This window comes from Poecilia formosa, unplaced genomic scaffold, assembly GCF_000485575.1.
Source record: "Poecilia formosa unplaced genomic scaffold, Poecilia_formosa-5.1.2 Scaffold40, whole genome shotgun sequence".
NCBI classification, from domain to species: Eukaryota; Metazoa; Chordata; class Actinopteri; order Cyprinodontiformes; family Poeciliidae; genus Poecilia; species Poecilia formosa.
The window spans coordinates 1,601,239-1,626,199 of NW_006799979.1; the positions used below are offsets into that span (position 1 = coordinate 1,601,239).

General features: G+C 36.8%; 1 protein-coding gene across 3 annotated transcripts in view; it reads right to left on the reverse strand.

Annotated features, from left to right (window-relative positions):
* The window catches only part of anapc1 (anaphase promoting complex subunit 1), a 51,031-nt gene extending 32,872 nt beyond the window's left edge, over positions 1-18,159 (reverse strand). For all 3 annotated transcript variants that reach the window (XM_007551130.2, XM_007551129.2, XM_016671023.1), the window contains exons 1-24: positions 17,960-18,159; positions 17,077-17,316; positions 16,827-16,991; positions 16,571-16,613; positions 16,127-16,224; positions 15,781-15,863; positions 15,603-15,676; positions 15,366-15,511; positions 15,112-15,272; positions 14,227-14,352; positions 13,905-14,123; positions 13,329-13,424; positions 11,850-11,940; positions 11,283-11,348; positions 11,014-11,151; positions 10,146-10,289; positions 9,241-9,301; positions 6,862-6,917; positions 6,283-6,414; positions 5,973-6,047; positions 3,864-3,977; positions 3,166-3,335; positions 610-701; positions 187-335 (exon numbers count right to left, since the gene is read on the reverse strand). In XM_007551130.2, the coding sequence (XP_007551192.1) occupies positions 187-335; positions 610-701; positions 3,166-3,335; positions 3,864-3,977; positions 5,973-6,047; positions 6,283-6,414; positions 6,862-6,917; positions 9,241-9,301; positions 10,146-10,289; positions 11,014-11,151; positions 11,283-11,348; positions 11,850-11,940; positions 13,329-13,424; positions 13,905-14,123; positions 14,227-14,352; positions 15,112-15,272; positions 15,366-15,511; positions 15,603-15,676; positions 15,781-15,863; positions 16,127-16,224; positions 16,571-16,613; positions 16,827-16,991; positions 17,077-17,292 (2,715 nt within the window). In that variant the 5' untranslated portion in view covers positions 17,293-17,316; positions 17,960-18,159. The remainder of the gene's footprint in view (positions 1-186; positions 336-609; positions 702-3,165; positions 3,336-3,863; positions 3,978-5,972; positions 6,048-6,282; positions 6,415-6,861; positions 6,918-9,240; positions 9,302-10,145; positions 10,290-11,013; positions 11,152-11,282; positions 11,349-11,849; positions 11,941-13,328; positions 13,425-13,904; positions 14,124-14,226; positions 14,353-15,111; positions 15,273-15,365; positions 15,512-15,602; positions 15,677-15,780; positions 15,864-16,126; positions 16,225-16,570; positions 16,614-16,826; positions 16,992-17,076; positions 17,317-17,959) is intronic.
* Between the last annotated feature and the right edge of the window lie 6,802 nt (positions 18,160-24,961).

Genomic DNA, 24,961 nt, shown 5'->3' on the forward strand with positions numbered 1-24,961 from the left:
TGTTAAGCATCAATCAAAAACATTTGATTAATGTTTTTAATCAAACATTAACATTATATAAACATATAATGTTTCTAAAACCTTAAAAACATTATATGTTTATATTAAGAATAAAACAAGGTAAATAACTGAAATCTAAGTAACAATGGCTTAAAAGAAATTCAAATACAGGAAGTGTGGTTATACCAGAACCAGCAGCTTGGTCCTCTGACAGATGCCAGGCAGGTACGGAAATGGGGGGCTCGCCTCCCCTCTCAAGCAGCTACTGAGCCAATTGAACACACATGGCGGATCAGAGCTGAGGAAGGTCGGCCGGTGCATCTGACCAATCACAGCTGATAACAAAGAGTGGGCCAGTCAAAGGTCAAAATAACGGGGAAGAGGAAAAGAGTTCAGTCACTGCTGGTAAACAACAATTACCAGAGAAGTAATGAAATTTAAACTTTAGTTGAAATAATATGCTTATACTGGAATTACCTGGACAAATACAAAGAGCTCTCTAGGCTTTTATGAGCATCAGAACCTTTTTTTTTTTTTTTTTTGGCTTTACAATTACATGTCTTGTGCATTTCCTGCCTGAATATCACATGAACCCATTCAGTCTCTTACCCTGGTCTATGATGCAGCTCTCTGTAAAGCAGCTAATTAATGAAGGGTAGTCTCTCCAGTACAGATCAACATATTCCTCCAGCTGCAGGTCTCTGCAAACAAATGATGAATCACATAAATAGAGTGCAGAGGAAAAGTATTTGCCCCCCTGATATCTGCCATTCAGTCTCCTTTTCCTTTTTTTGCTCAGCGTTAGTATCTTAGATAACGTTCTGGATTTCTTTTTTGCAAACCCCTACATGCATTGTTGACCACTGTTTGCAGTTTTGTCCATTTTTAGATAATTGTGCTTACAATGTCAGCCTGGTGAAAACCAGACCTGGACTCTCGGCTATTGACAAACGAATATTTACTTCCTCCACTGTCATTACTAAAAACTACAGGCAGACTTCTATTTTATAACAGCGCAGAAAATAAACATCGTCGTTCACAACTTTTCCTTCTGTTCACTGATTGGCCAGGTCAAAATTCAACTTGGGAAATCAAAGTCAATGGGAGAGAGCCCAGATAGAGTAGTGAAGAAAGATGAGAATCAAATGGGATTTGTGTAGGAAAGCAGTGGTTGACTGGAAAAACAAAGCCTTAAAAATGCCTTTTTGACCTTTTGCAGACCAAAACTATGACTTTGTTTCTCAGCTGATCTTGAATTTCTTCAGGCTCGATGTGTCGCTTTCAGACATTTTAGCCTTCTTCATGTTGTCAGACAGATTTTAGGTCAGGTGTGGGTAGAAAATTGAAATATATTTATGTTGTGCTAATTTGGTTTGGGCAGCTTGTTTCCCCTAAAATGTTTGTATTTACTCAAATTACCTTTGTTTAATGATCTGAAACATTAAATGAGCAAAAACAAAGAGTAAAAGCTGGGCAGCTTGGATTCTGTCATTTCCCTTTGATTAAAGCAAAGGACCATTTCCATTATTAATAATTCATAGCTTAGAAGATCATGTCTACCTTGCGGTAGTTTTTTTTTACTAGTGTCTGCTGCTGCACACCAAGGCAATAAACTGAAAAGTCATTAGAGCTATTCTAGAAATATCCCGACATTCTCAAATAGCTTCTGTGACATTTAACTAGTTTAGGGCTGCAATTGCCGCAAGATGGAGCAAAAGTAATTAAGAACCATGAACCACTGCTATTGACCTGCAAACCAAGAGCTCAATGGCAGGCAACAGTCTTTTTTTAAGGAACATTTAAAAATGTATTCTTCACATTTTTGTGAAGAATACAAAGATACAAGAATACAAATATAGGGTGCGACACCCTATATTTAGATAGGTAAAGCCCTAATTAGACTAAAAAATAAAATTGTCCTCCTTATCCCTCCATCCCAGATTCAACATGACAACAGTTTAAAGTGAAAACCTACTCTACCCTTCAACTTCAATATTCTGACCAAAAGAACTTGAAAAGTGTAACTAAATTTTGCAGGTGTATAGCATTTTTAATTGGTCTGCATTTAAAATAAAATAAAAACATTATAGATAGTTGTATTACACCCATAAAAAATTAATGTTAGATTATTTTATTAACAGTGATAATAGTTGCTACTTTTGTGTTTTAAACAAAAGCAATCACGTGACATAGTTCTTGCATTTTTTTGAGTTACCACCATGAAACTGGGGGTATTTCCACTCAAAGTTTATTATAGCAGAACAATCTGCCCCTCTCCCAAACTTACCGCTAATGGATATTTAGACAATTTGGGCCAAACGCATGATTCACAACATGATTCTGAATATATTAGTTTCAAAATAAAACTAGAAGCCCTCTGAGTAAATTTGTCCTGGGCTGTGAAAAGTTCATCTGAATACTGAAACTTCCTTCCTTGACTGGCAGAATTTGTATCAAGAAAACAATCTTTATGGCAGAATCTATCTATGGACTCAAAGTGTTTACAAACTAATAAAAACATTTCTGTTTTACAATAGCCCGTCTCCTCGTTAATTTATCAAACTGCCTTAATGAAATGTTGCATTTCCAGAGGAAAGTGAGGCTGAAGATGGGACACAAACTGATGAAATTACTGTGAATGCAACAATATTAAAAAACGACAGATGGCAAAACAATTCAACTCAAACAAAGAGGATAAACTATTTTTAAAATTATGACAAAGCAATCAGAGTTATCATTTGCTTTGCCTGTTAATAAAGAACAGAAAGCATAAAAAATGTCAGCATACTTAAATACAACCCACATACTAACAATGTAGAACAATTACTCTAAAGAGCTCTTCACTCTCCCACTCCTCTTATTCTTTTATTGTCATGGTCACCAATAACAGCAGTCACTTGACAATCTGTTAAAGTTTATTTCCCAACACACAAACCACTGAAGGGCCTTGGATTACACACAAAGTTTCACTGAAAACAATGAGTTGCATTCCCCATTTCCTTCTGTGTGCGAAAGTTCAATGTAGTTTATGAGAATGTTCAACAGGCTGTTTGTAGTGATAATTGTACGCGCCTCGTGTCTGTCTGCCAACATTGTTTTATTATAGAAAGGCAGCTTAATGACTAACAGAACTTAAAAATGGAAAATAAATAAAATGGCGGCTACCTGGCCAACTGCTGCAGCAGACACACCAGTGATGAAGCTCTTGCCCTGTGCAGCTCGTCCAGCTGCAGCTCCTGGTAGAGCAGATGGAGGACACCGAAAAGGGCGGGAATGTGAGGGAACAGAGGAGCCGAACTCTCAAGTTTCAAAGATGAGCTGGAGGGAGAATCCGCCTGGTGTTGGAAAGGAAGAAAAAAAAAAAAAAAAAAGGTTGAAAACAGCCATTAAAAAAAAATCTGAACCGAATCTGGAATTGAAATGATTTGAAGCACATTTGGGGAACATATTGTTCTATATAACTGAATATGAATTAAACCTGTGTTGTATACACCACAAGACACATTAGTTGTGAGTTGGCACCACATAAATAAACTTTAAAGAAATGAGAAAGTATTGCGTTTAAACGTTTTCCAGCAACTCAAAACAACATTTACATCCGTCTGCCATTTAAAATATACACTCCAATTCCCTCCTTTCTGCAAAATCAATATTAGTAACTTACAAAGCTCTTCAAGTCAGACGCACATGATGTATACAAAGATGCAGAAAGAACAAGAGAGGCAACAAAAATGGATGTGGAGAATAACAAGCACTACCTCTTTGAAGAGGCAGAAAAATCTTTTACTTTCATTGATCTTTATATGTTGTAAAATCTAAAAAGCATGGGTTCAATATGGAATAAAGCAGACTGGGTTACGTACAGAAAACGGGTCCTCTTTTTCTGCGGCAGGAACATTGTTGGGGTCCACTGATCCACAGACGGGCTGAGAATTTATCTGACGCTGATAGTGAGATGCCAACAGGTAGTCCCAGTCCTACAAAACCAGGATTATAGATCAATGCCAGTCTGAAGTTGGATTATTGCAACCATAACCACAACTAGATTCAAATGCTAAAAGTGATAACATTATAATGACACTTAGTGAGTTCCTTCAATTCTAGAGGGGTAAAAAATAAAATAAATAAATAAATAAATAAATAAAGTGCTAAAGTCAGATTTACAGCATAATCCAGAAATAATGCCAATGAGCCACATGTTTTAACCAGCAGCACCTCTTAGTGAACTACATAGTTTCACTAACAAGCTATGCCTGTATGGGTTAGATGTACCTTCCGTTATAAAATGCCTTAAATACACTCAAACACACTTTTTCCAACTTCAGACATATCCTGAAACAATCAGAGCAGAGCTTAATGATGGAAAGAAAACCTGTTTTCACTCAACTTGAACATGTTCAGTGAAGTTCAACGGACAACATTAACAGATATTATCTCAGGTCTTTTCAGAGATACTAAAGTTGTCTCTGAGCTGGCACTAGCCATATTTCTATCAATGTTTCTTTAAGCACATTTTGAAGTGTCTCATTAGAAAAGGTTGTAGGAAACAGAAAAATTCAAAATGTTTTTTTCGCTCGCTTGAAGTGGTCTTTGGCTCTTCTGAAAAAGAGTTGATGCACTAAAGGGGTAGATGGAAACACATTAGCCGATTAAGTTCTGACGTAGCAATCTTTCCCATCCACCAGTGGGTCTGTGCCTTACCAGAGGCACAAAAATGTTTTTTGCAACATTTTAAAGGTTTGTTCAAAATCTGTATGACCATCCATGCTGGAGGGAAACGTGGTTTCTTGCATCACACCCAAACTGAGGGCCTTCTAGTCGGAAATCCAAAATCACTGACATTTACGCGTTGTTTGGCTCTATCATCAGCAAAACAAACAAAGAAAATTGTATATTTCTCTCCTTTACTTGGGTTCAAACAAAAAAAAAATTTACATCTCAGGTAAATATTTTACAGAAATGTTTGTTTTGATCTTGTACTGGGATTCAGCTTGGTTAGGCTTTGAGATCCAGGTTTAATTTCTAAGTAATAGAGACATCAGTGCTTTTTAAGACAGTGATGTCAAATTTAAGAGTCTCCTTCCGCAGATTTGTACTTTCCTACAAAATGGCCTGAAAATAAAGAGAAAAATCTGAACTAAGTGGTATGAAAACATGTTCTCGCATTGCTGTTGTGGGCCAGTTATTATTGGTTTTGTTTTTCAACAATTTTCAAAATGGCTTTAAACCAAGTAACCCAATTCTGTTGAAAGGGTGAAGGGGTGTGAATACTTTCTGGAGGCACTGTATATCATTATGTGCAGGTTACAGCAGGGGTTATTCTCAACTAAAATTAACCACACAGTAGCTTAAGTAAAATCTGACACATCTTTCCTCGGGTCAAAAATAAAGCAGCACACTGAGCCTGCAGCTGATTGACATTTTCCAGACGTGTTTGCTTTAATGAGAAAAACACACAAACACGGATTAGCTAAGAAATCCCCTTTAATGAGACACATTTTAAGAAAACCCTCGAAGGCCAACTCGCAGAGGAGCGATTTGTTTCATCTTTCCTTTATATAATTAAAGTGCAGGTCAGGCACTTGAAGGAAGGACAGAGTGAACGTCCACTCTGGAGGTCTTTATTCACACGCAAGCAAAATTGTGTGTGAATGTAGAGCAGAGGACCAATTATATTCTCTGCAACTTCATATAAACTGCACCAATTCTCTCTGTGAGCAAAAGTTTAAAAACTGGATGAGGCTCGCTTTTGGTTGAAAGGATTTAATATATTTGAATGGACTTCTTAAATGGCAGAAATGCAAATAGAATGGCCAGCAAATCTGAGTAGATCTTCTATGAATGTTCTCAAAAATACATCTTGGTTATGTTTCTCAATAATAACAAACAGGACTCCTGATAAATAGTTGTTTTTTTCCCCTCCACAGATACATATATTTGTTATCGTTGTTCACATTATGCATCTTGCATACCTCATCAGAGCCTCCGTCAGAAGGACGAGCCTTCTTGGCAGCAATAACTGGAGAGAGTGGGACTTCAAACTGCAGCTTAAGAAGGAAAAAAGAAAAACGAAAACAAGAAAATGATCAACTGAAGGAATATTTTTGTTTGATGAAAAAAAAAAAGAAAAGTTTTTTAAATGAAGACGTTACATATTTTAGTCAGCTGAGAACTTTCTCAACAGTCGGATCTGATTATGAAGGTGTAACCATCAGTGTTTTTTGAAGATACACCGAACCTCACTGAAAATTGGAAGAGAAGAATCAGAAACAGCTGACTCACGTGTCGAGTCCAGGCCAGGCGCTCTGTGTTGTAGCCCATCAGCGTCATGAAACAGGTGACGAATTGGCTCCACTCTGCATGAGTGCTGGGACCGCCGGGGGCGTTGTAGATGTTGTACCACTTCACCAGAACCTGCATATTTTATGAGAAAAATCTAATTTCTCTCATGACCTAATTATCGTACCAAGATCTGTACTTTTAAAGGTTCGATATGAAGTTGAACAGAGATAATATTTTTGTTCTGCAGAGAAATAAGTAATCTATAATCTGTGGCAAGTTTTAATGTAGATGTAACCTAATTAAATATATTCACGTCATTATTTACTAAAGTAGAGGTAGTTTCTACATGGTAAAAACTAAAAATCATAATAATAAAGTTTAAATGGGGAAAAAAAGTTTAAGGAAACATTTGGTAAGGTTGTGGTAATAGTTCTATCAGCATAGGAAGAATCTGTCAGTCATGACTTAATTAAAACAATAATGAAAAAGTTTAATGTGAATATTAATGTTTCAGATTTATTTAGCTGTGCACTCTCAACTCCATCAAATCTGGGTTTCAACATCCCCACTTTAACAAACCTTCATGGCAACGTCTTTGGGCAGGATGAACCGAATTGCTTGAAGGCACTTCCTCACTGCAACAAAACAAAATGAAAAAACATTTTTTTCTAGAGTTTCAATTGAATTGCATCCTAAACCCCACAGAACTTCAGGTTGAGTCATGCAAGAGGCCAACCAGGTGACTGGATTTATTAAAACTACAGTTTTTATAAAGATATTTTACAAAAAAAAATTTAAATTGAATGCATTTATCCTCCTCTGATCATTACCTTGAACATAACAATTATAATAATAATCCTAGCTTCATTTATTTAAAGCAAGAGCTCTTTCCTTGTGTGATATCCATTTTATCATGACAATATGTGGCTGATGCTTTTTAACAAATGCCAAATAAGAAAAGGGAGAAGAAAAAAAATAAAATAAACAGTAGCACATTAATTGATGTTGCTGTGTCTGACCAATCAGATTCCTAATCAGCATCACTAGGCTGTCTTAATTGGTCGTCCGAAGTCAGAAAGGTCGAAAAGGAAGTGGATAAATGCCATTTCATTAGAAGAACGCCTCGTCCGTTCGATCGATCGATTACTAAATAATAGGAAACAGTGCAGGAACGAGGAACAGGCAAGAAACAAAAGGGAGATAAAGTCGTCTTCAAACACAGCTGACACAGTGGGAATTAATTATAGCTGAAAACAGAAATAAATTACCATTTTGGTTTACAGTAAAAACCAGAGCTCCCACAGGACAGATAAGATTTAGATAGTGGAAGATGACAAAGCTAATCCCCAGTTTAACTGGTCAGATAATGCATTAGAGCTACATTACCTTATTTCTTAGACATTAAGATATGGCAGGGATTAATACTTTTAGGTCGAAGCTGTATTACCAAGTAAAACTGTCAATTTCCCTGATTTATCACCTCCCTCAGGATAAAAGCAAAATTATTCATGTAAATGTCTCGTAAAGGTTGTAACCAATTGTGCCTTATGAATCGTATTATACCATACAGAATTATCAAATAACTTATGAAATGACAAAAACAATAAAAAAAAATCTGATTGCTCTTTCTTTGCAGGTCATTTTCAAAAGCAGAGAAAAGAAACAGACATCATTAAAGCAAAGCAGAAAGGTCAGAATGACAGAGCCTCTTATTACACAGCAGCAGATTTCATCTTGGTCCTCCATCCTCAGCTGTCAATTATGACAAAGATGCTTTTTATTTTAGAAAGCAACTGCTCAAAAACTCCAAAACAGAACAGCATTCAAGCATTAGCTTTTCCTGAGAGAAAAAATCCTGCTACATCAAATAGACGTAAAAGAAAAATCCAATAGATAAATGATCGCAGAGAAGCAATTCATTCTCATGCTTTATTTCCAACTCTACAAATTAGATGACCTAAAAGTAGATAATTCCCAAAGGTGTTGGGGTCCAAAGAATAAATTGTTTCATGCGATAATTAACATCAAAAAGTATAATTAGGTGTTTAACTGTACACACAAGTCATGTTAGGGACAGACTGGTAAACAACCCCACTAGCGAGCCGACTCTGAGCTATTAGGCTGTGCACAACGCAGGATTAGAGTACTTCTATATTCATTATAAATTAAGAGATTTTTTTTCCTCCAGTTTGAACTTAACTGGATACCCGCCACAAAACAAAAAAAATAATTAAATCAAAAACTAAAAGATGTTGTATTAACTTAAAATTATTACTTTTTTCAGTATTCTAATTAATGTTGCTTTATTACCTACAAAAAGAGTATTTCTCCTAATTGGAACATACAAAATGAACACGTCATGAAAATGTAACTCCTACTTCACCGTCTTGATAAACACCAACACATTTCAGTACCTCTATCAGCGTTTTGGATGTAATATAATAATGGAGGTGAGAGAAGAAAACTTAATCTTTCTCGATGAAATATTTCTGATGTCTTTATTATTTTTAAAAATAAATAATCAAAAAAAAATTATGAGAACAAGTTAGGTTGGAGATGTCCATGTGATTTTTTTTATTTTAATTTTTTCTCCCCAAGCTGCAGAGAACATTGACGTGGCGGATTAATTATAACCATTAAGAAGCGTCAGTGTGTGTGTGTGTGTGTGTGTGTGTGTGTGTGTGTGTGCGCGTGTGTGTGCGTGTGTGTGTGTGTGGGTCTGCTTTGTAATGGCATCCTCCAGTATAAAAGATTTTACGTCACTGTGAAGCATAGAGCAGCTCGCAAACCTAATTCTGAAGCGCTTGACTGCTCTGACTCAGTCATTTCTGTCTCCATTTGTCTGGGCAGCAATGGGGCGAGTAAAAAGAAAGAAAGTAAATAATTTATTAACACATTGCTTAATTAGACAACAACCACCTTGTTTTTGTTGCCTGTGCTAAATCAAGAGTGTCTTACCCAGCTCAGAGGTAGCTATCTCTGGGATACAGATCCTCAGCATCACGCCACTGCTTAGCTCCTAGAAATAAAGACAAATAGCTCAAAAATTCACATTACAACTCCAATTCCACACAGATGTTGGGGAAACAGATGAGGTGTTTAATAAGACACTTTCAGCAGTGCAATCCTCCAATCTATACAACTGTAAACTCCAACTAAAGCAGGTAAATTGAATTTGTCCAGCCTCTATTAGATTATCTCTACCTTTGCTTTTTCTGTTGCATTATGAAAAAGATACTCTGTGCAAAGGCCAACTGGTTTCTATCAGGAGATGGAATCCCTCAGCACAAAAAAAAAAACCTGAGGTAAATAGAAATATAAATTGATTTGTGAAATGAATGATTGTCTAGAAGTGGAACGCATACACTTGGTGAAAATAAGTGTTTTTGGAAAACAGAAACAACAGATTTACTTGAAGCCAGAAACTTCTGCAGCGTTGGACCAGAACTGGAGCTCCAGCTGAAGGTTCTTTGGGGAAAGTTTCCATTCCTCTCTTTACTATGTAGATTGTAATTTAGAAGCAGTTCCCTGCTTAACATCATTTATGGAACTGATTTTTAATTTTTATATATATATATATATATATATATATATATATATATATAGACAATCCATGAAAAAATGTAATGAACTTAAGATTTTTTTATTTAATTTCAATGTGCTAAAAATTATTTTCAAATAAATTCAATTTCATGCTGTAAAAAGGTGATAAGGATTTAGTTATGATTTGATATTAAGTACTTTACCGAGGAAAGGGATAAATGTGTGGCGTTAGCATTGGAAATGTATGAACAGAGCGGTAAAATGTCTGAACTGTTTCAAAAAAATAAAAAATAAAAAACAAATAAAAAAAATCAACCTACCAGAGTGACCCGGTTGCACACAGGGTCCCGCAAAGAGAGGATGAAAGGTGTGGCTTGTTGAAACGAGAAGTCTTCAAAGAAAGAAGCTTCCTGCTGTTTAATGTTTAGACTCTTCAGCTCCGACACTGGAGAGGGCATTGCATCCTTAAACAAGGAATGAAACAATGCACTAATTAATTTTTTTTTTAAATCAGGTAAGATGACAAGACAAGAAAAAATATGCCTGAAATACTAAAATACCGCAATTTCCGAACTATTAAGCTGCACCCGTAAGTTTTAAGAAAAAAAAAAAAAAACATACATACATATACCTATCTACAAGCTGCAAGATGTCCACATTGTAACATGAGATACTTACACAGAGATTTTTTTTTTTTTTAATTTAATGAAATACATACCACTAACAACAAGTACATACAATACATACTCTTTCCTGAATAGTATCTGTAACATGACAACATGAAAAAGTAAAATTAATACAGCAGCCTACCAGGAAAACTCCTTGATTACCAGCTTCATCAACCTAAAACTACTAAAGTCGCATTCTTTAGCATTTGAATTAAACAGCCTCAGAAAATACATAGTTGCTGCAGCGTTCAAAGCACGTGAGAAAAGTAGCGACTTACAGTCTGGAATTTACGGTATTCAAACATGGACAGGAAAATTTGCAATAAATGTAAAAACATTAACTGTAGAGTACTTCTGTCAAATTTGACAATTTAAAATATGTACATAGTATGAATATTCAAGTTAAAAAGACAACTCAACACATAACTTTGTGGAATAAACGCAACCGTTTCCTACTTCTAGTCTGAATAATACATCGTCAGTGCGTCAAGTGGAGTGCATTAACGCCACATTCTTTTACCTCATTAAGCCTGTGGATGTGCCTGCTGCCTGCATTAGCAGGTGTACTGACTGTCTCCACCGGTGTGCTGAGATAAGGGAGTTGATTGGTCAGGCTGATGGAGTGAGACAACGGACTGGGGAGATGCACCTTACTGACCTGCAGGAGCATAAAGGAAGCCGATTCAGGACTGCATCACTAAAATACTCTATTGAATAAGTTAACACTAACGGTATGTGAGGCAGCTGAGTGTTAATGCAGTTATCAACCTGTCCCCATGTTGTCCTTACCCTTGTGATTCCTGTGTAAATAACTAGACTGCCACAAGCCTCCAGAACCAACATGGTATCTATATTCTGGAGAGCAAAAACATCATACAAATGAGACTTTTCAAAAAACAAAGCAGAACTAAAAACTTTCCATTTGTGTTTTTTTCCCTCCACAGTGCTCCAAAGTTCAGAATATTTTAGACACATTTTAGGGCAGAAAGCAGAGAAAATGAATTAATAGTTAAATAAGATATTTCAGTATACAAATATTTAAATTGTAATAAAATTATCTAAAATTAAATGGGTTTTATACTAAACTCAAAAAATATACACATGGATCAAAGTCTAGATAAAATGGACCTATAAACATTTTTTATGTTTTTTTTAAACATAAAAATGGAAATTAATAAGACACCAAAATGATGAAATCAATATAATTTATTTCTTTTTTCATATAACCAATTAACTTCCATCTTTACATTAAAAAGGGGACAAAAGAAGTAAATTTATTTAGGGATTAGAACACGCCGCTTCCCTTTCTGATAGGAAAATGTTTTGGAACTGGTTGTACTGGGATGCCATGAATACCTGCAGAGGAGCAGCATCTTTTGCAGGAATGGTTGTGACGGAGGGGAAGATGAGCTGAGTGGCATCATTGCTCTCTATAAACTTCACGCATCTGTAGGAACAAAAGCACGGCCATTTGTAAGTGCACATTTCACCGTTTAATATGATAGGGAAGGGAAAAGGAAGAAGGAAAAGCACAGAAAAACATTCTAGATTAAATTTGCTTTGTAGAGATAATCAATTCTCATTGCTCTAATGGCTCTTTAATGTTGACCCAATTGTTTGGTAGGATTCAGACAGCATCCGTCAACTACACTGTTATTGCGCCTTCTTCGTTGTAGAGCTTTAAATAAAGACATGATCAGATCTTTACTGGATAGAGAAACTCTTGAAATTCAAACTAAAATTAATAAAAATACAACAGGGTTTGGCAAATTAGAAATGTAAGTACAGACTCAAAGCCAAATATACGGACAAAAAAAGTGATGTACAATATACCAGTGTTTGTTTTTGTGCTTTTGGTTCACTGCAAACACAGATTCCAGATAATGATAGTCAATCCACCTAAAAAATGTTATAAATTACTTCCATATCAAGATCAAGAAAGTTTTAGGGGTTGCATCCTGCTACATCAGCTGTTTTCTTGTTGTTGTTTTTTGAGAGAGAGAAAGAGAGAGTCTCAGTTTAGTTTCTGAATTATTTAATCAAAGCATTTTCTGCACCATTTTAAAAAATTAAATAAAAAATAAAATAAGAATTACAAAATATATTGCTGCCATAATGATAAATTATTAATCATTGCAGCAAAGATGTTCAACAAATGCACATTTATGCAATCGTTTAATTCCCCATTACTTTATTTTTGTGTGTGTGTGTGTGGGGTTTGGAGTTGTCGCAGCAGCAGCTGTTGCTCTTGGCAACCGCCTATATGGCCCATGTCAAAGGCTGGTCGTGTCTGACATGTAAACACCACACTAGTATATAGTACTACACAGAGAAAGCTTATTTGATACCAGAACTTTTTTTTCCTTACATAAAAGTACTTTTCACTTCCTGCTATTCCAGCATTTTCATTTAATTGTTTATTTTTCTGTGTTGTATTTTTTGCTGCCTCTTGGCCAAAACTCTTTTGAAAAAGAGGATCTTAAATTCAATGTTTTTTTTTTTGTTTTTTTTTATAAGAGTTAAATAAAGGTTAAATAAAAAAACTCACTAAGAGTGACGTAACTAGATCTATAAGCTGCATCAATAATTCTGAAGAGTATAAATGGTATAAACTTCAAGTTTAAGGCTTGCTAATTAAACTTGATGTGGGAGCCAATGTGGTGTCAGATTGTACAGAAAGAAAACAAGGGAGCAGCTGTAAAGGACATGGATTCATTCCAAGTTGGAAAAACAAAAATGTTTTTGTCGCTTCTTATGCAATAATCATCAATGGCAAAATAAAAGCCATTGATAAATAAAAGCCAAAAATTGCAGAAGTAGTGAATATTTGCTTACCTCAGGTGTTGATGTGATTCCACCAGGAAGCAGAGATAATGGTTCTCACACAGGTCAGAAGTCAGAAACACTTTAGAAGCTTGGCTGCTCATCTCCCTGAAAAATGCAAGAAATCAGCACTAGTAAAACACTGAGGGATACAAAACTGAAACAGCATGACAGAATGTGTAATAAATAGTTTTTAGGTGTTTTGTACAACTTTGTCATATTCACTATTCCCAGAAAAACTAACATTTTGCTTAAGTGATCCACAGAAAATAATATTCAAACATAAAATATGAAAATGAATAAAATCATTAGAATATTATAACACAGACATTGACAATTTCATTAGTAAAATATATTGTTTTTATTTTTATTGGGGTATCTTTTTGTCACACAGTAGAGCAACCCCAGTTTCTAAGATGACAAACCAGAGTAGCTTAACATGACAGAATATTTTTTTAAAAGCATTCAACTGGAATTTAAAGATAAATTTATTTTGACACAGAACTAATCTAGTAGTAATCTGTGTAATATCTGAATCCCAGGATGTCTCTGGGTCTGTGTCCAACACGGCTCTCCGTGGTTTAATACCTGTGACAGCCAGCGGAGACCGCCTCACTCCACAGCTGCTCCACGCAGAGGTCCGGTATGATCGGCTCCATCTCCGGCATCACCACGCTCTCGTTGGCGGTGCCGTTAGGAGACGGCAACAAGCCGTGGTGCCCCCTGGGGGACGGGCTGTGGAAGGACGTGTTGAAACGAGACGCGCCAGAAAAGGACGGAGCAGCCATGCCAGGAGAGTGGGCGCGACTAGGATGGACGCAGGAAAAGAGCGAGAGAGAGAGCAGAGACATTTTACCCTTTTCATGTCCCAAAGTGGAGTGATAAAGCTGTGGCTTACACTCATTCCCACCTTAAGGCGGCCATGTTGGATATACTTGGAGAATGAACTCGAGAGTGAACTCCCGGTGAGGAGGTCATGATCCTGCTCGGGTGACTGTGCAGAGCACTGTAGTGCAGAGGAGAGCTGAACGCAGAACTGAAGGAAGAAGACAAAAGACAGGGTGGGACAACTACTTCTTAGAGTTTTTATTTATAGTTTTGAGCAAACTTTGAGGAATTTCAGTATTACCACTCCAAGTAAAACTGCAAAGCTTGTTATGACGAGCAGTAATAAACCTACCTGGCCAGACATGAAACTGTCTCTTAAACAAATATCTTTGAAAAACTGGGTAACTATCATTTTCACTAAAATGCTATTTATGACTAGCAATAGACAAACTTTTTGTGTAAAAAGAACTGGATTCAAAGATATAGGTAAAATGTTTAGCTAACCTAAATATGAGCAAAAAGGCAAGTTATTCTCTTAAGTAATTATTATATAATAACTTAAGTGTTGAATTTAATACATTTTAAAGGAGCCTTAAAAATTCTTACATTTCTTACCAAAACCCTGTTTGATGGTGAATTATGAAGCCAAACGCAGCACAAAGTGTTTAACTTCTAACTGTGAAAGAACTATTTTTTTTTATCCGAGTTCAAAAGCATTGATTACGTTTTAGATCCCATTTGACTAACAGCTAAAATGCCATTTAGCAAATAACAGCATAACCAATGTCTAAGCAACAAATAGTCTGACGTTTTGAAATGATTGGACAGGCCCGTCCACAATATATAACAACAGATTTTAGAAGTGAACCAGCAGGAGATAAGTTCTGCAAGACTGAAGCATAAATTCCAGTTTCTTAAAAATAAAATAAAATGAAGGAAAGCAGGAATTTCTCTTTTTATCCATTACCTTATTCCCGCTGCAGAACCCTGCCCTCCACTTCCTCCACTACCTCCAGGTGAGTCAAGATGGGAGGCGTTACGTAAATGAGATGCTAGAAAACCTGAAGTCATCAAACCCAACGGCGTCCCAGCTGGTTCTGTCGGACACCGCAGGACCGTGGAACGCTCCTGAGAAAGAGGTCAGGGGTCAGACAAAGCACACATTTTTGTTCAGGATTTTTTTCTTTTCTTAATTTTTAGCCTGAATGTGAGGTCACTCACATCATGTGTGACTTTCCGCAGGGCCCACACTGTGTGCGTTCCTTGTATGGTATCATATGATACAACTATAGAGGGCTGGCAGCAGGTGAACACCATCTTCATGTTGGAGTCAGACACATACTGCACCCGGGAGCCTTCAAACAGACCTGCAAAGGCATAAGAAGAAGCCCAATATCAGTCTGGTCAATAAACACTCAGACAGGTGGAAAGAGCCCAACAAACAAATCTGTGCTGTACCTGAAGGTTTGTACACAATGGGTGCAATTTCATCTAAAGGATGCAGCATGCTGAACACTGTTGGAAGAGGTTCTCTGTAAAGAAAATACACAGGAATTTAATGAGGAAGCACTAGTTCAGGTTTAGACATCTGCCTTGAGCTTGTATGTCCAAGTGTTGATGGATTTTATCATCTTACCCAGGAGGATTCGGCTGTGTGTCATTCGCTGCGTTTTTCCTTTCCAGCAAAAGTCCAAACTTGGTCGCCCAAACGTTTGAAACCTAAAACAGACAATATGAGACGGATGAGAAACAAAGCCGTTCACTGACAAGCTTATAGAAAAATTATGTAAACATAAAATCAGGCAAACATTCATGAACTTTACATTCACATTCACTTGGCTAATTTCCACTGATAAATCTCTTTTTCCAATTATTACTTTTTAGCACAGTCTTGGAGAATATTATAGATTAATTTAGTGGTAAAACTAAGAATCTAGCACAAGGAAGTGCATCAAGTTGTGTCTGTTTATTTTCTCCCTCACCTGGAAAGGTAGCGGTGAGATGAAATCTTTGCCCGTCACAGTGTGTACGTTAATGCAGCTACTCTGGACAATACACACCGTTTGCTCCACTTCTTCGGCTGAAAAAGAAAATAATCAAATTCTTTCAGCATAAATAGACCGAGAACAAAAGTAAAGGAAAAATCACAGAAAGTTTAGCATAGGCCTGTCAAGATAACACATTTTGCTGAAGAATAAATTGTCCCAGAAATTATTGCAATAAACAATAATATGGTCACTTTGAGATTATTGTTAACCAGATAATGGCATAAGTATACCCTGTCTAAGATCAATAAATAAAGAGAGAGCGACATGAGAAAAACAATCATGCAATTGGAAATTATCAAGTTCTTTTAAATTTTTTCTACAATTAATTGATTTATTGCAACAGGTTAGCCTTTTAGTAAAAGCTTAATTTTACTGTACCGTCATTGTTGTTCTGAGGAACAGCAAAGTTGCACCATAAAGCCTGCATGAAGTAGAAGACAGTCAGCAAGTACAGAGAAATCATCATGTTCTACTATGTTTAAAAAAAGATATTTGAGACCAGTTTTGATGAAAACAAACAATGAAAAACATAATTAGCATCAATATTTTGCAGAACATGATGGTGAAGCTAAAACACTTTTACACTTTCCTGAAAAACATCAAAAACAGGAATCTTGTTTTTCCTATAACCCACCTGCTGCACTGGGCCGTCCACAGTGAAGGCCTTGTACACACTGGAGGCTTGTGTACGACTCCCTTGGCTCCAAACAGCCATGTTTCCCGCAGTGTAAAGTTCTTCCTCAAACTCAGCCTCATCCTCTTTGACTCCTGTGCAACCTTTCCTGAGCTGCCAAGATTCCTGATGATGGAAAGAAGCCACTGCATGTTTCAGATGAAATATATTTTTCAAAGAAAAGTTACGTGCAAAAGCTGTGCTGTCTCACCCTCTCTCTGTCCTGCAGACTGACTTCCTGCAGGGACCCCACCAGCCCGGCAGCACCGTCGGAGGACCAGAGCTCAGAGGCTGGCTGGAGCTCCCTAAGCTGCAGGTTGAAGGCATTCGGGTGGTTCCTGCAGTGCTCGCGGCCAAAAGGGACAAACGACTGCAAATCCCCTGCGGCAATCATCGTGGCTGTCTCTTCATACACGACTTCCGACATGAGTTCCAGATTTCAGCATTATTTCTGGGGAGAAAAAGTTTGTGGGGGCAACTGTTTTTAGCTTATTTTTCACAATTACTTGATCTGACCTTATCTGAGGAACAAGATGATTCTTCAGGGTTTTGAGATCAAGCTGTTTTTGTTTTGTTTTTTTTTCTGTAAGGAACACAATCTCATATTCATTGTAGCTCCAGCACCTGTAGACAACCACTGCAAGATAATGCAATAGTGAAACTATTGTGGAATATTGCAGAACATGTCAACTGCAATTTACCCATAACTGTGCTAAATTGTTGTTCATGTTTCTGAATCCAGTGCAATTCAGTTCTGAATAGTTCCATTAATCAGCTAAATTAGACACCAACAGGAAAAATCTGATAGCATCTCCTTATTCTCTTTCATTTATTATGACAGTGCTTTTTGCTCAACCCTTTTAATACTAATACGGTCTCGCTTCAAACCCCACCACAAAACCAAACAACATACTGAGCTTTAACGAGAAATACTCCAAAGCAAAGCTCACTTCTTGTCAATTAACTTCTTAGAGTAAAAAGTAAAAAAAAAGCTAACAATAGCATGCTAACGCTAAAACATCAGAGGTTCAATGGCATCAAAGCTAGATTAGCATGTTAGCTGTGAGTTTACTGGGAGGAGTTTACCCACTTACCAGCTAATAAGGAATAAGCAGGCCCTTGTCGCGGTGTCCTCGTCTTTCCTTACTGTATAGTTGGCTTGGCCACAACGTCTTCAACCGTGCTAACATAAAAACGAGTCGGTTGTGTTGCTCAAAATGTAAAGTTGGCTACGACAGGTTTTCAAATGAGCGCGGACATCTTTGCTGTTCTGACAAGCCACTTCCGTCCTGTTTCAGCCAATCAGCAGAGAGAAGGGCTTGTGCTGGAAACTGATAGGTGGATGCGTTAAGGGACTGTCAGGATAGAGTAGCACAAGATTCATCTTTGAAAGAATGATGAAAATTGTTCTCTGGATTCAACTGGTTGGACTTTTTGCGATGTAAAACCTTTTGTTGTTGAAAAAAGATTTGTACATTGTAAGTTGTGTAAATGGTAAAAAAAATATTTGTACAATGTACGTAACAAAATTTTATTCTGTCTATATTATTGGGTTCTTTTGACTACAATTTTCTGTATCTAATCTGTTTTGATAAGACCCTTTAGATACATTTGTTATTAATTGGATTCATCTAACTATAAGTAGTAGAATTAAATCTCCACAGAAAGAGAGCTTTAATAATGTAACCATGAAATTACCAAAAATTACCAAATTTATTTTCTTCACTCATGAGTGAATTTATAAACTGTAATCTGTCTTTGTGTTTTGCTTAACAAATAATTCCTTCTGATTCTCTGAATGACCTATGAACCCATGTTGATACAGCAGTTGTTTCTTTTAGGACAATTATTTTTTTCCCCACATCATTTTAACAATATATTTAGTATTTTCTTGTTTTTGTTTTTTGTTGTTGTTGTTGTTGTTTTTTCTGTTTTAGATACAAGCATTTAAAAGCAAATTACATTAACCACTTGTTGAAGAATATAAAGGATGGAAATTCCATTAATGTTTTCACTTTTATGTAACTCAAAAGAAGAACATGGCACCTTTAAACATTTGGTTTATCTTCCACAATGTCACACAAAGAAGTTGAATGTTTGACCATTTCTAATCAGAAGAGTACACATCCTCTAGGCATAGGTTTAGTGTATGTAAACTTTGAACCTTGAAAATGGTATGACTTTTTTTTTGTTTTTTCATGAAATACTATTCATTATTTGGGGATTTAATAAAATGCTGGTGATGCTTGCTGACGTAAAGCGGGAAAAGTTGAGTCACATATTTCAAGTCTGATAAATAAAATCTATATTTGTCATTAGACTGTACTGCATTGTGGATTTGTGTTTTCTTTTTACACTCATTTTCTTTTTCCCTGGAGATCTAAAGGTGGCTCAAATAAATCTATTCACTTAAAATAAAAATAAAACTTTTATCATAGTTTTACCTAAAACATGTTATTTCCATTATATCTAAGCACAAAATAAATTTTATCTCTATACCAATATTCAAATGTATCCTCAGCAGAAGTCATTTAACAAGATCATCAATTGTGGCATTACCATGACAAACACTACCTAAATTTTGACATTCCTGCTGTTATAATCAGATCTATATGACGAAATTTATTGTGAAATTTTTTAGGAGTAAATTAAGGAAGTTTTTTTAACCAAATTCTTGTGTTTTGAAAAAATCAAATTAAAGATCAAATTAATTTACATTCAGTAAATCCACTGAAACATGAAGAGTTTTTGAAAACAACAGTAAAAATGTCACCAATTTATTAAACCTTTCTATGTCATCATACCTTGGGATCCTAATAAAGACATTACATAAAGCCCTGTCTCTCCCATTATGAAAAATTAGGCTGATATTTATAAGGAAGGGAGTAACTAATTACTGGAATATGTCTAGACATTAACATTTTAGCCAAACTCACCCACATATATTTACTATTGACAGTAAAATGATGTCCAGAAAAAGGCACATACAGTGGAACACTGAAAACTATTCAATTAGAGCATAAAAAAAGCATATTTAGGCCATGACAAGAAAATCGAATGTAGCCTAAGTTTTCATGCTGTTGAAAGACAAACTACGCAAAATTTTACATCATCGTGACACAAAAAGCACAATGACAGTCGATAGCATAGCTGGCTCTGGACATCTACAAGGTATTACGCAACTGTCAGGTTAGATCAGGGAAGCGCTTTCCAGATGCCAAGCAGAGAAAGAGGGAGACAATGTGGCAGAATATTTTTATCTATTGAATAAAGTGCTGTTGACTGGCTAAAATCAAAATGATGAGTCAAATGACTGTGGACATTTATTTTGCTTCACTCTGCAAACTGCTGGATTGTTTTTTGTAGACTATGGACAGATTCAGGGCTGGGTAGATTTAACACAACCAGGTTTGAGTCATGGGTTTGACTCGGGAAGACAAACCTGGAGTCAAAGGGTTTGCAAAACATGCAAATCCAACGCTTGCGTGTTTTGATGTGGGGGAACAGGAACATGGAAAACCCAAAAGAGGCCCAAATAAGAGTTTAAAGCCAGGAAATGATTGCTGCAAGGCAACTCTTATAGCAACAGTTCTACGAAATGCTCAACAAAATCGGAGAAAACAAGCTGGTAAATGCAATTTTACACAAAATGGATAACACATTACAACTGAATTGTGGGAGCAAAATTTATTCTTATACTGTCTGTTGAATATAGCTAGCACTAGCTTGCGCTAACTACTTAGCAACAAAAAGCTAATGTTATGTTATAGATGAACAAATTTGCTCTCTAGTATGAGTTAAACTCATAAGAGCAACCCAGTGACTGCATTTTTTTTTATCAACTTACCTGAAGTTATTTCATCCTGCGGATGAGGCTCAGTGAAAGAATGAAAAATATCAATAATAAATAAATAGCAACAGTTTTCACAGTGTGGGATGTCTTGATTCTATGTTACATGGAACAATGTAAGGTTCAGAAATGTTTCTAGGAAAAGTAATTATTGGAGAGATTGTTGCCATGTTGAGCAAAATTGTCCATTTTCACACTGCTTTTCCACGAAAACAAGCATGTTGAAATTCTATAACTCAAAAACAACCATGACGAGCGTCTCATCACGCTCATTTAGCTGAAGAATGCCCGATGATTGCGATGAGGTCATCCTGCTTTGACAGGTATTCAGGTTTTATTGCTGAAGGGAAGTGCATCTGTGACGCACTAAGGTAGACTCGCACTCTGGTGACTTGAGCTCTAAAGCCGGCGGTTTCGAATGCGTCAAAGATCACAACCGGTCTGTCGCAAATCTAGCTCTGGGTGAAAAATGATGTTTATAAATATGTCAGATTCTCCCACGCAATCCAGTGCAATTCAGTTATCTAGGTGAAACTCATAATATTCTGTTTTCCTCGATTCTGCACCACAGCAGGTCATTTAGAATCATTTTTGTCAATGTATTAGATTAGACTGTATAATAAGACATTAATGGTTTTCTTTTTCAAAGGTTTTCTTTGAAGTTTAATATTAGAAATTCTCTTAATGATTTAATGCTCATGAATCATTTTATCTGCTGAAAGAGAGGAACGAGTCCAAGCAGGAGAGAAATAAGTAGTTGGAATTCTTTTAATGACGACAAGCAGAAGAGTTTTCATGTGATTTAGATTTTTATGATTATCCCGTCCTTTCTAAAAATAAAAAATAAAAAATATCCCATGACCCCAGACGAGAAAACAACCTCTCGCGGCACACTTTGACATGTCATTGCAGAAAGACCCACCTGCAGCTAATGACATTCACAAAGGCTCTGCTGGTGCTCAGGTGTGCCGGTGACCCAGCACACACAATGGCAGCGCAGCACAGAAATGGAATGCGGCCATCACAGAGGTATGAGCCCCATGATGTCGATGAGTTAAAATGTCTGCAGCAAAAGAATGAAGACTTTGAAGAGAGACAGTATCACATCGATAGATAGATAGATAGATAGATAGATAGATAGATAGATAGATAGATAGATAGATAGATAGATAGATAGATAGATAGATAGATAGATAGATAGATGACATCATTTTCCAACCAGGAAGAGCAGTGTAATCCGATTGGTTCCCACAAGAGAGCCAGACGGCCCCAATGCATTCTAGGTACATTTTTCCAGTTAATGAGAGCTAATGAAGGTAGTGTGAGTGTGCGCTTGTGCAAGTGTGTGTTGCACCAATTACAGTCTCAGGACTGCATGTGGTGCGTAATGGCTGGCTTGGGGTTGAATCCAGACCAAATGTATTTATGTCTTTAGTTAATTTAGGATGCATTGAAGAGCTCTGGAAGGCTAATTGAGCTGTGTACCAGACAAACACCAAACAATCCCTTCGTTAACTAAACCTCAAGGGAGTGGAGCCTTGATGAGTCCACTGGCTGTGGTTTTGTTTAGTGCCAGAGAGAATAATTCTTATGCGTTGACGTTTTTGTCACACTCACGCAACGCATGTGATAGACTAACTTTAAATGAAACATACCGGGAAGTAAGACAAAAAAACACAGCACGTGGTTTTTGAAAATGCTTATCATAAATAAAGAGCTTAAAAGTGTGGCGTGTGTTTGTTATCAACTTACCTGAGCCGGCATTTCATAGAACAAGCTTTTGCTGTAATTACAGCTGTGAATTAAAGGTTAACAGTAACATTTCGTATGAATCCAACTGGTTTGAAGCTTAGTGTTATTCCCAGTTTAAATGTAAATGTTAGCAACATGTTTCTAATGAGAGATGAGAGAAGGGAGGTCTAAAAACATTTCCAAATTCAATTCCCTGATGTGCAGATATTGTCTAAAAGCAAAGTTCTCAAGCAAAGATGTTATGTTACAGTTTGCAGCGAACTGCAAAACAGAAACCTTATGACTTACTTTCAGCAGTTGCTGTCTTGTTTCCACTGATCTTGAAAGTGCACGTCTCACAGGTGCCACGTTGACACATTTGCACACATCGAACGCACAAGAGATGTTTCCCTCCTACAGAAAGTTTTTTGAAATAAACTTTTGCATGCAGAAAACAGAAAACCTTTAACGAAAACATGCTCTGATCCTAACTTTGTCATCATTCCATGAAATTTTGAATAATTACACTTTTACCGCTGTCCATATTCACTTGTATGAAACTAACATGGCCACCGGCTGGGACTCTCCAAGTCATCAGTGAGAAACAGAACTCCAGATAATCTGCGTCATAATCATATCATTTACATTAGGGTCCTTTTAGCTGGTCGTTTCTCTAAATTTCCTCCGGTCCTCTGATTTCTTGTGATCAATTTCAGCTCTGAATGCAGCTTGCATCCTGTTCAAGTGAATTGGGTTTAAGCATTAGAGACGTTCAACTGATTCATCAGGGTCATCTCTTCAGGTTGGGGATCACAATCCGTCATCAAAGCGAATGGGGTGTGCATTTAGCGGCAGAGTGGGGTCACATGGTAGTAGCAAAAAGAAAATAGGTTGACATTTGAGATGATAGTTGTTGGTTTATGGAGAAGATTACAGTTCTTAGAATGCCAAATATTACTTCTTACTTTCTTAATTACATGTCTCTGAATAAAAAATAGGAGAACCATCCCACTTTTGGTTCCAAAGGTTTTTTTTTTTTACAACACAATAAAGATGTACGCTACTGAATTATGCCTGTTTTGCCTTCTGCTACAGTTAGAGCAATTTCAGCCTGGACTTGAATTTTCAACAGAAAATTAAATCTACTATTTTAGTTTTTGTGCTTGTACAGCTGCTTAACAGTTTGCAGACATAATGTTTTTATGGACTTGCAAGAAAACTTGTGAATGGCCGTTAAAGACTGGAGTGAAAGTTCAACTGAGAGAATGAAAACGACTCTAAACATACGACTAAAACTACTTTTAAATTACCTTATTCATAGCACATGATAAGGTGCTAGAATGGTCCAGTCAAAGCCAAGACACAAAACCGCTTGAAAATTTATGGCAAGAGTAGGAAAGTGCTGCTTAGACAATGTCCATCCAATCAAACTGAGCTCCAGGAATTTAGCAAAAAAGAATAAATAAAAAATTCAGTCACTGGACACCGAAACGCTAGAGCCTTGCATCTGCTATTGGACTTAAAGGCAGAAAAAGAAAAACATCAAGAACAAACACCCTGTGATTATTTTAAGAAACTTAAACATGTGGTCTTTATAAGAATTGCTTAGTTTATTTTACCTTCTTTGTTTTTTTTTGTTTGTTTGTTTGTTTTGTTTTTTTGTCTTCCACCTCCCTCCATGTCTCAGACATCCATTGTTCCTACCTCCGGTGCGGCCTCTCTTTCAGACACTTTTCAAACACTCTTGTCTCCGTGTCTCTGAGTGCGTCTTATCTCAGCCGCTGCTCTCCATCTGTCTACCTGCCGCGTTCACTCAGAGGAGACGGAGACGAGCGAAAGTGGCAGCGAGACCCCAGCGCGTCCCATCAGGCTGCCAGCTGTAATCTGCAATCAGAGTTGTTACTCTGCGGTTCGCTAATTGGATAATGTTGGCCAAAGGAGGCACTCAGCCGGCCAGGGGATTCCCCTCATCACGCCGACTGCTGGAAGAGTTGCGACGCAGAGTCTCTTGCTACAAAGACACGTAGATATAATAGCTACATCGCTAATCTGTTACCTGTCTTTTTCTTTAACGTTTTTGAGCTCTCTCACATTCTGTAGTGTGTTTTCTTTGTTTCCCTCACTGCCTGAGCTGGTACGGTTGTCAAATTTACCAGCTCGATATCATGCTAACGAAAGCACCTGAAACAGCCTTGTCTGAAGGCGTAGGGTTGTTTCTGATGGACTCAAGAAAATATAACCAATCAGAGGGTGACAATATTTTCATTGTGCTACATAACTAAGGTAAAGCTAATAAGTAGCAGTGGCGCCACTAAGTGGGGGGTCAGCGGGCCGTGACCCCATCTTGAAAACTGCTGGCCCCGTCAGAGAATTAAATTCATATAGTCATCTTCTTCAATGACAGAAATGCAAAACCCAATAAATAAATAAATACAAAAAGAAATTAATATTTACTATATGTAATGCATATTGAAGATATAATAAAAAATTTTCCTCTGTTCTTTTTTTTTATTTT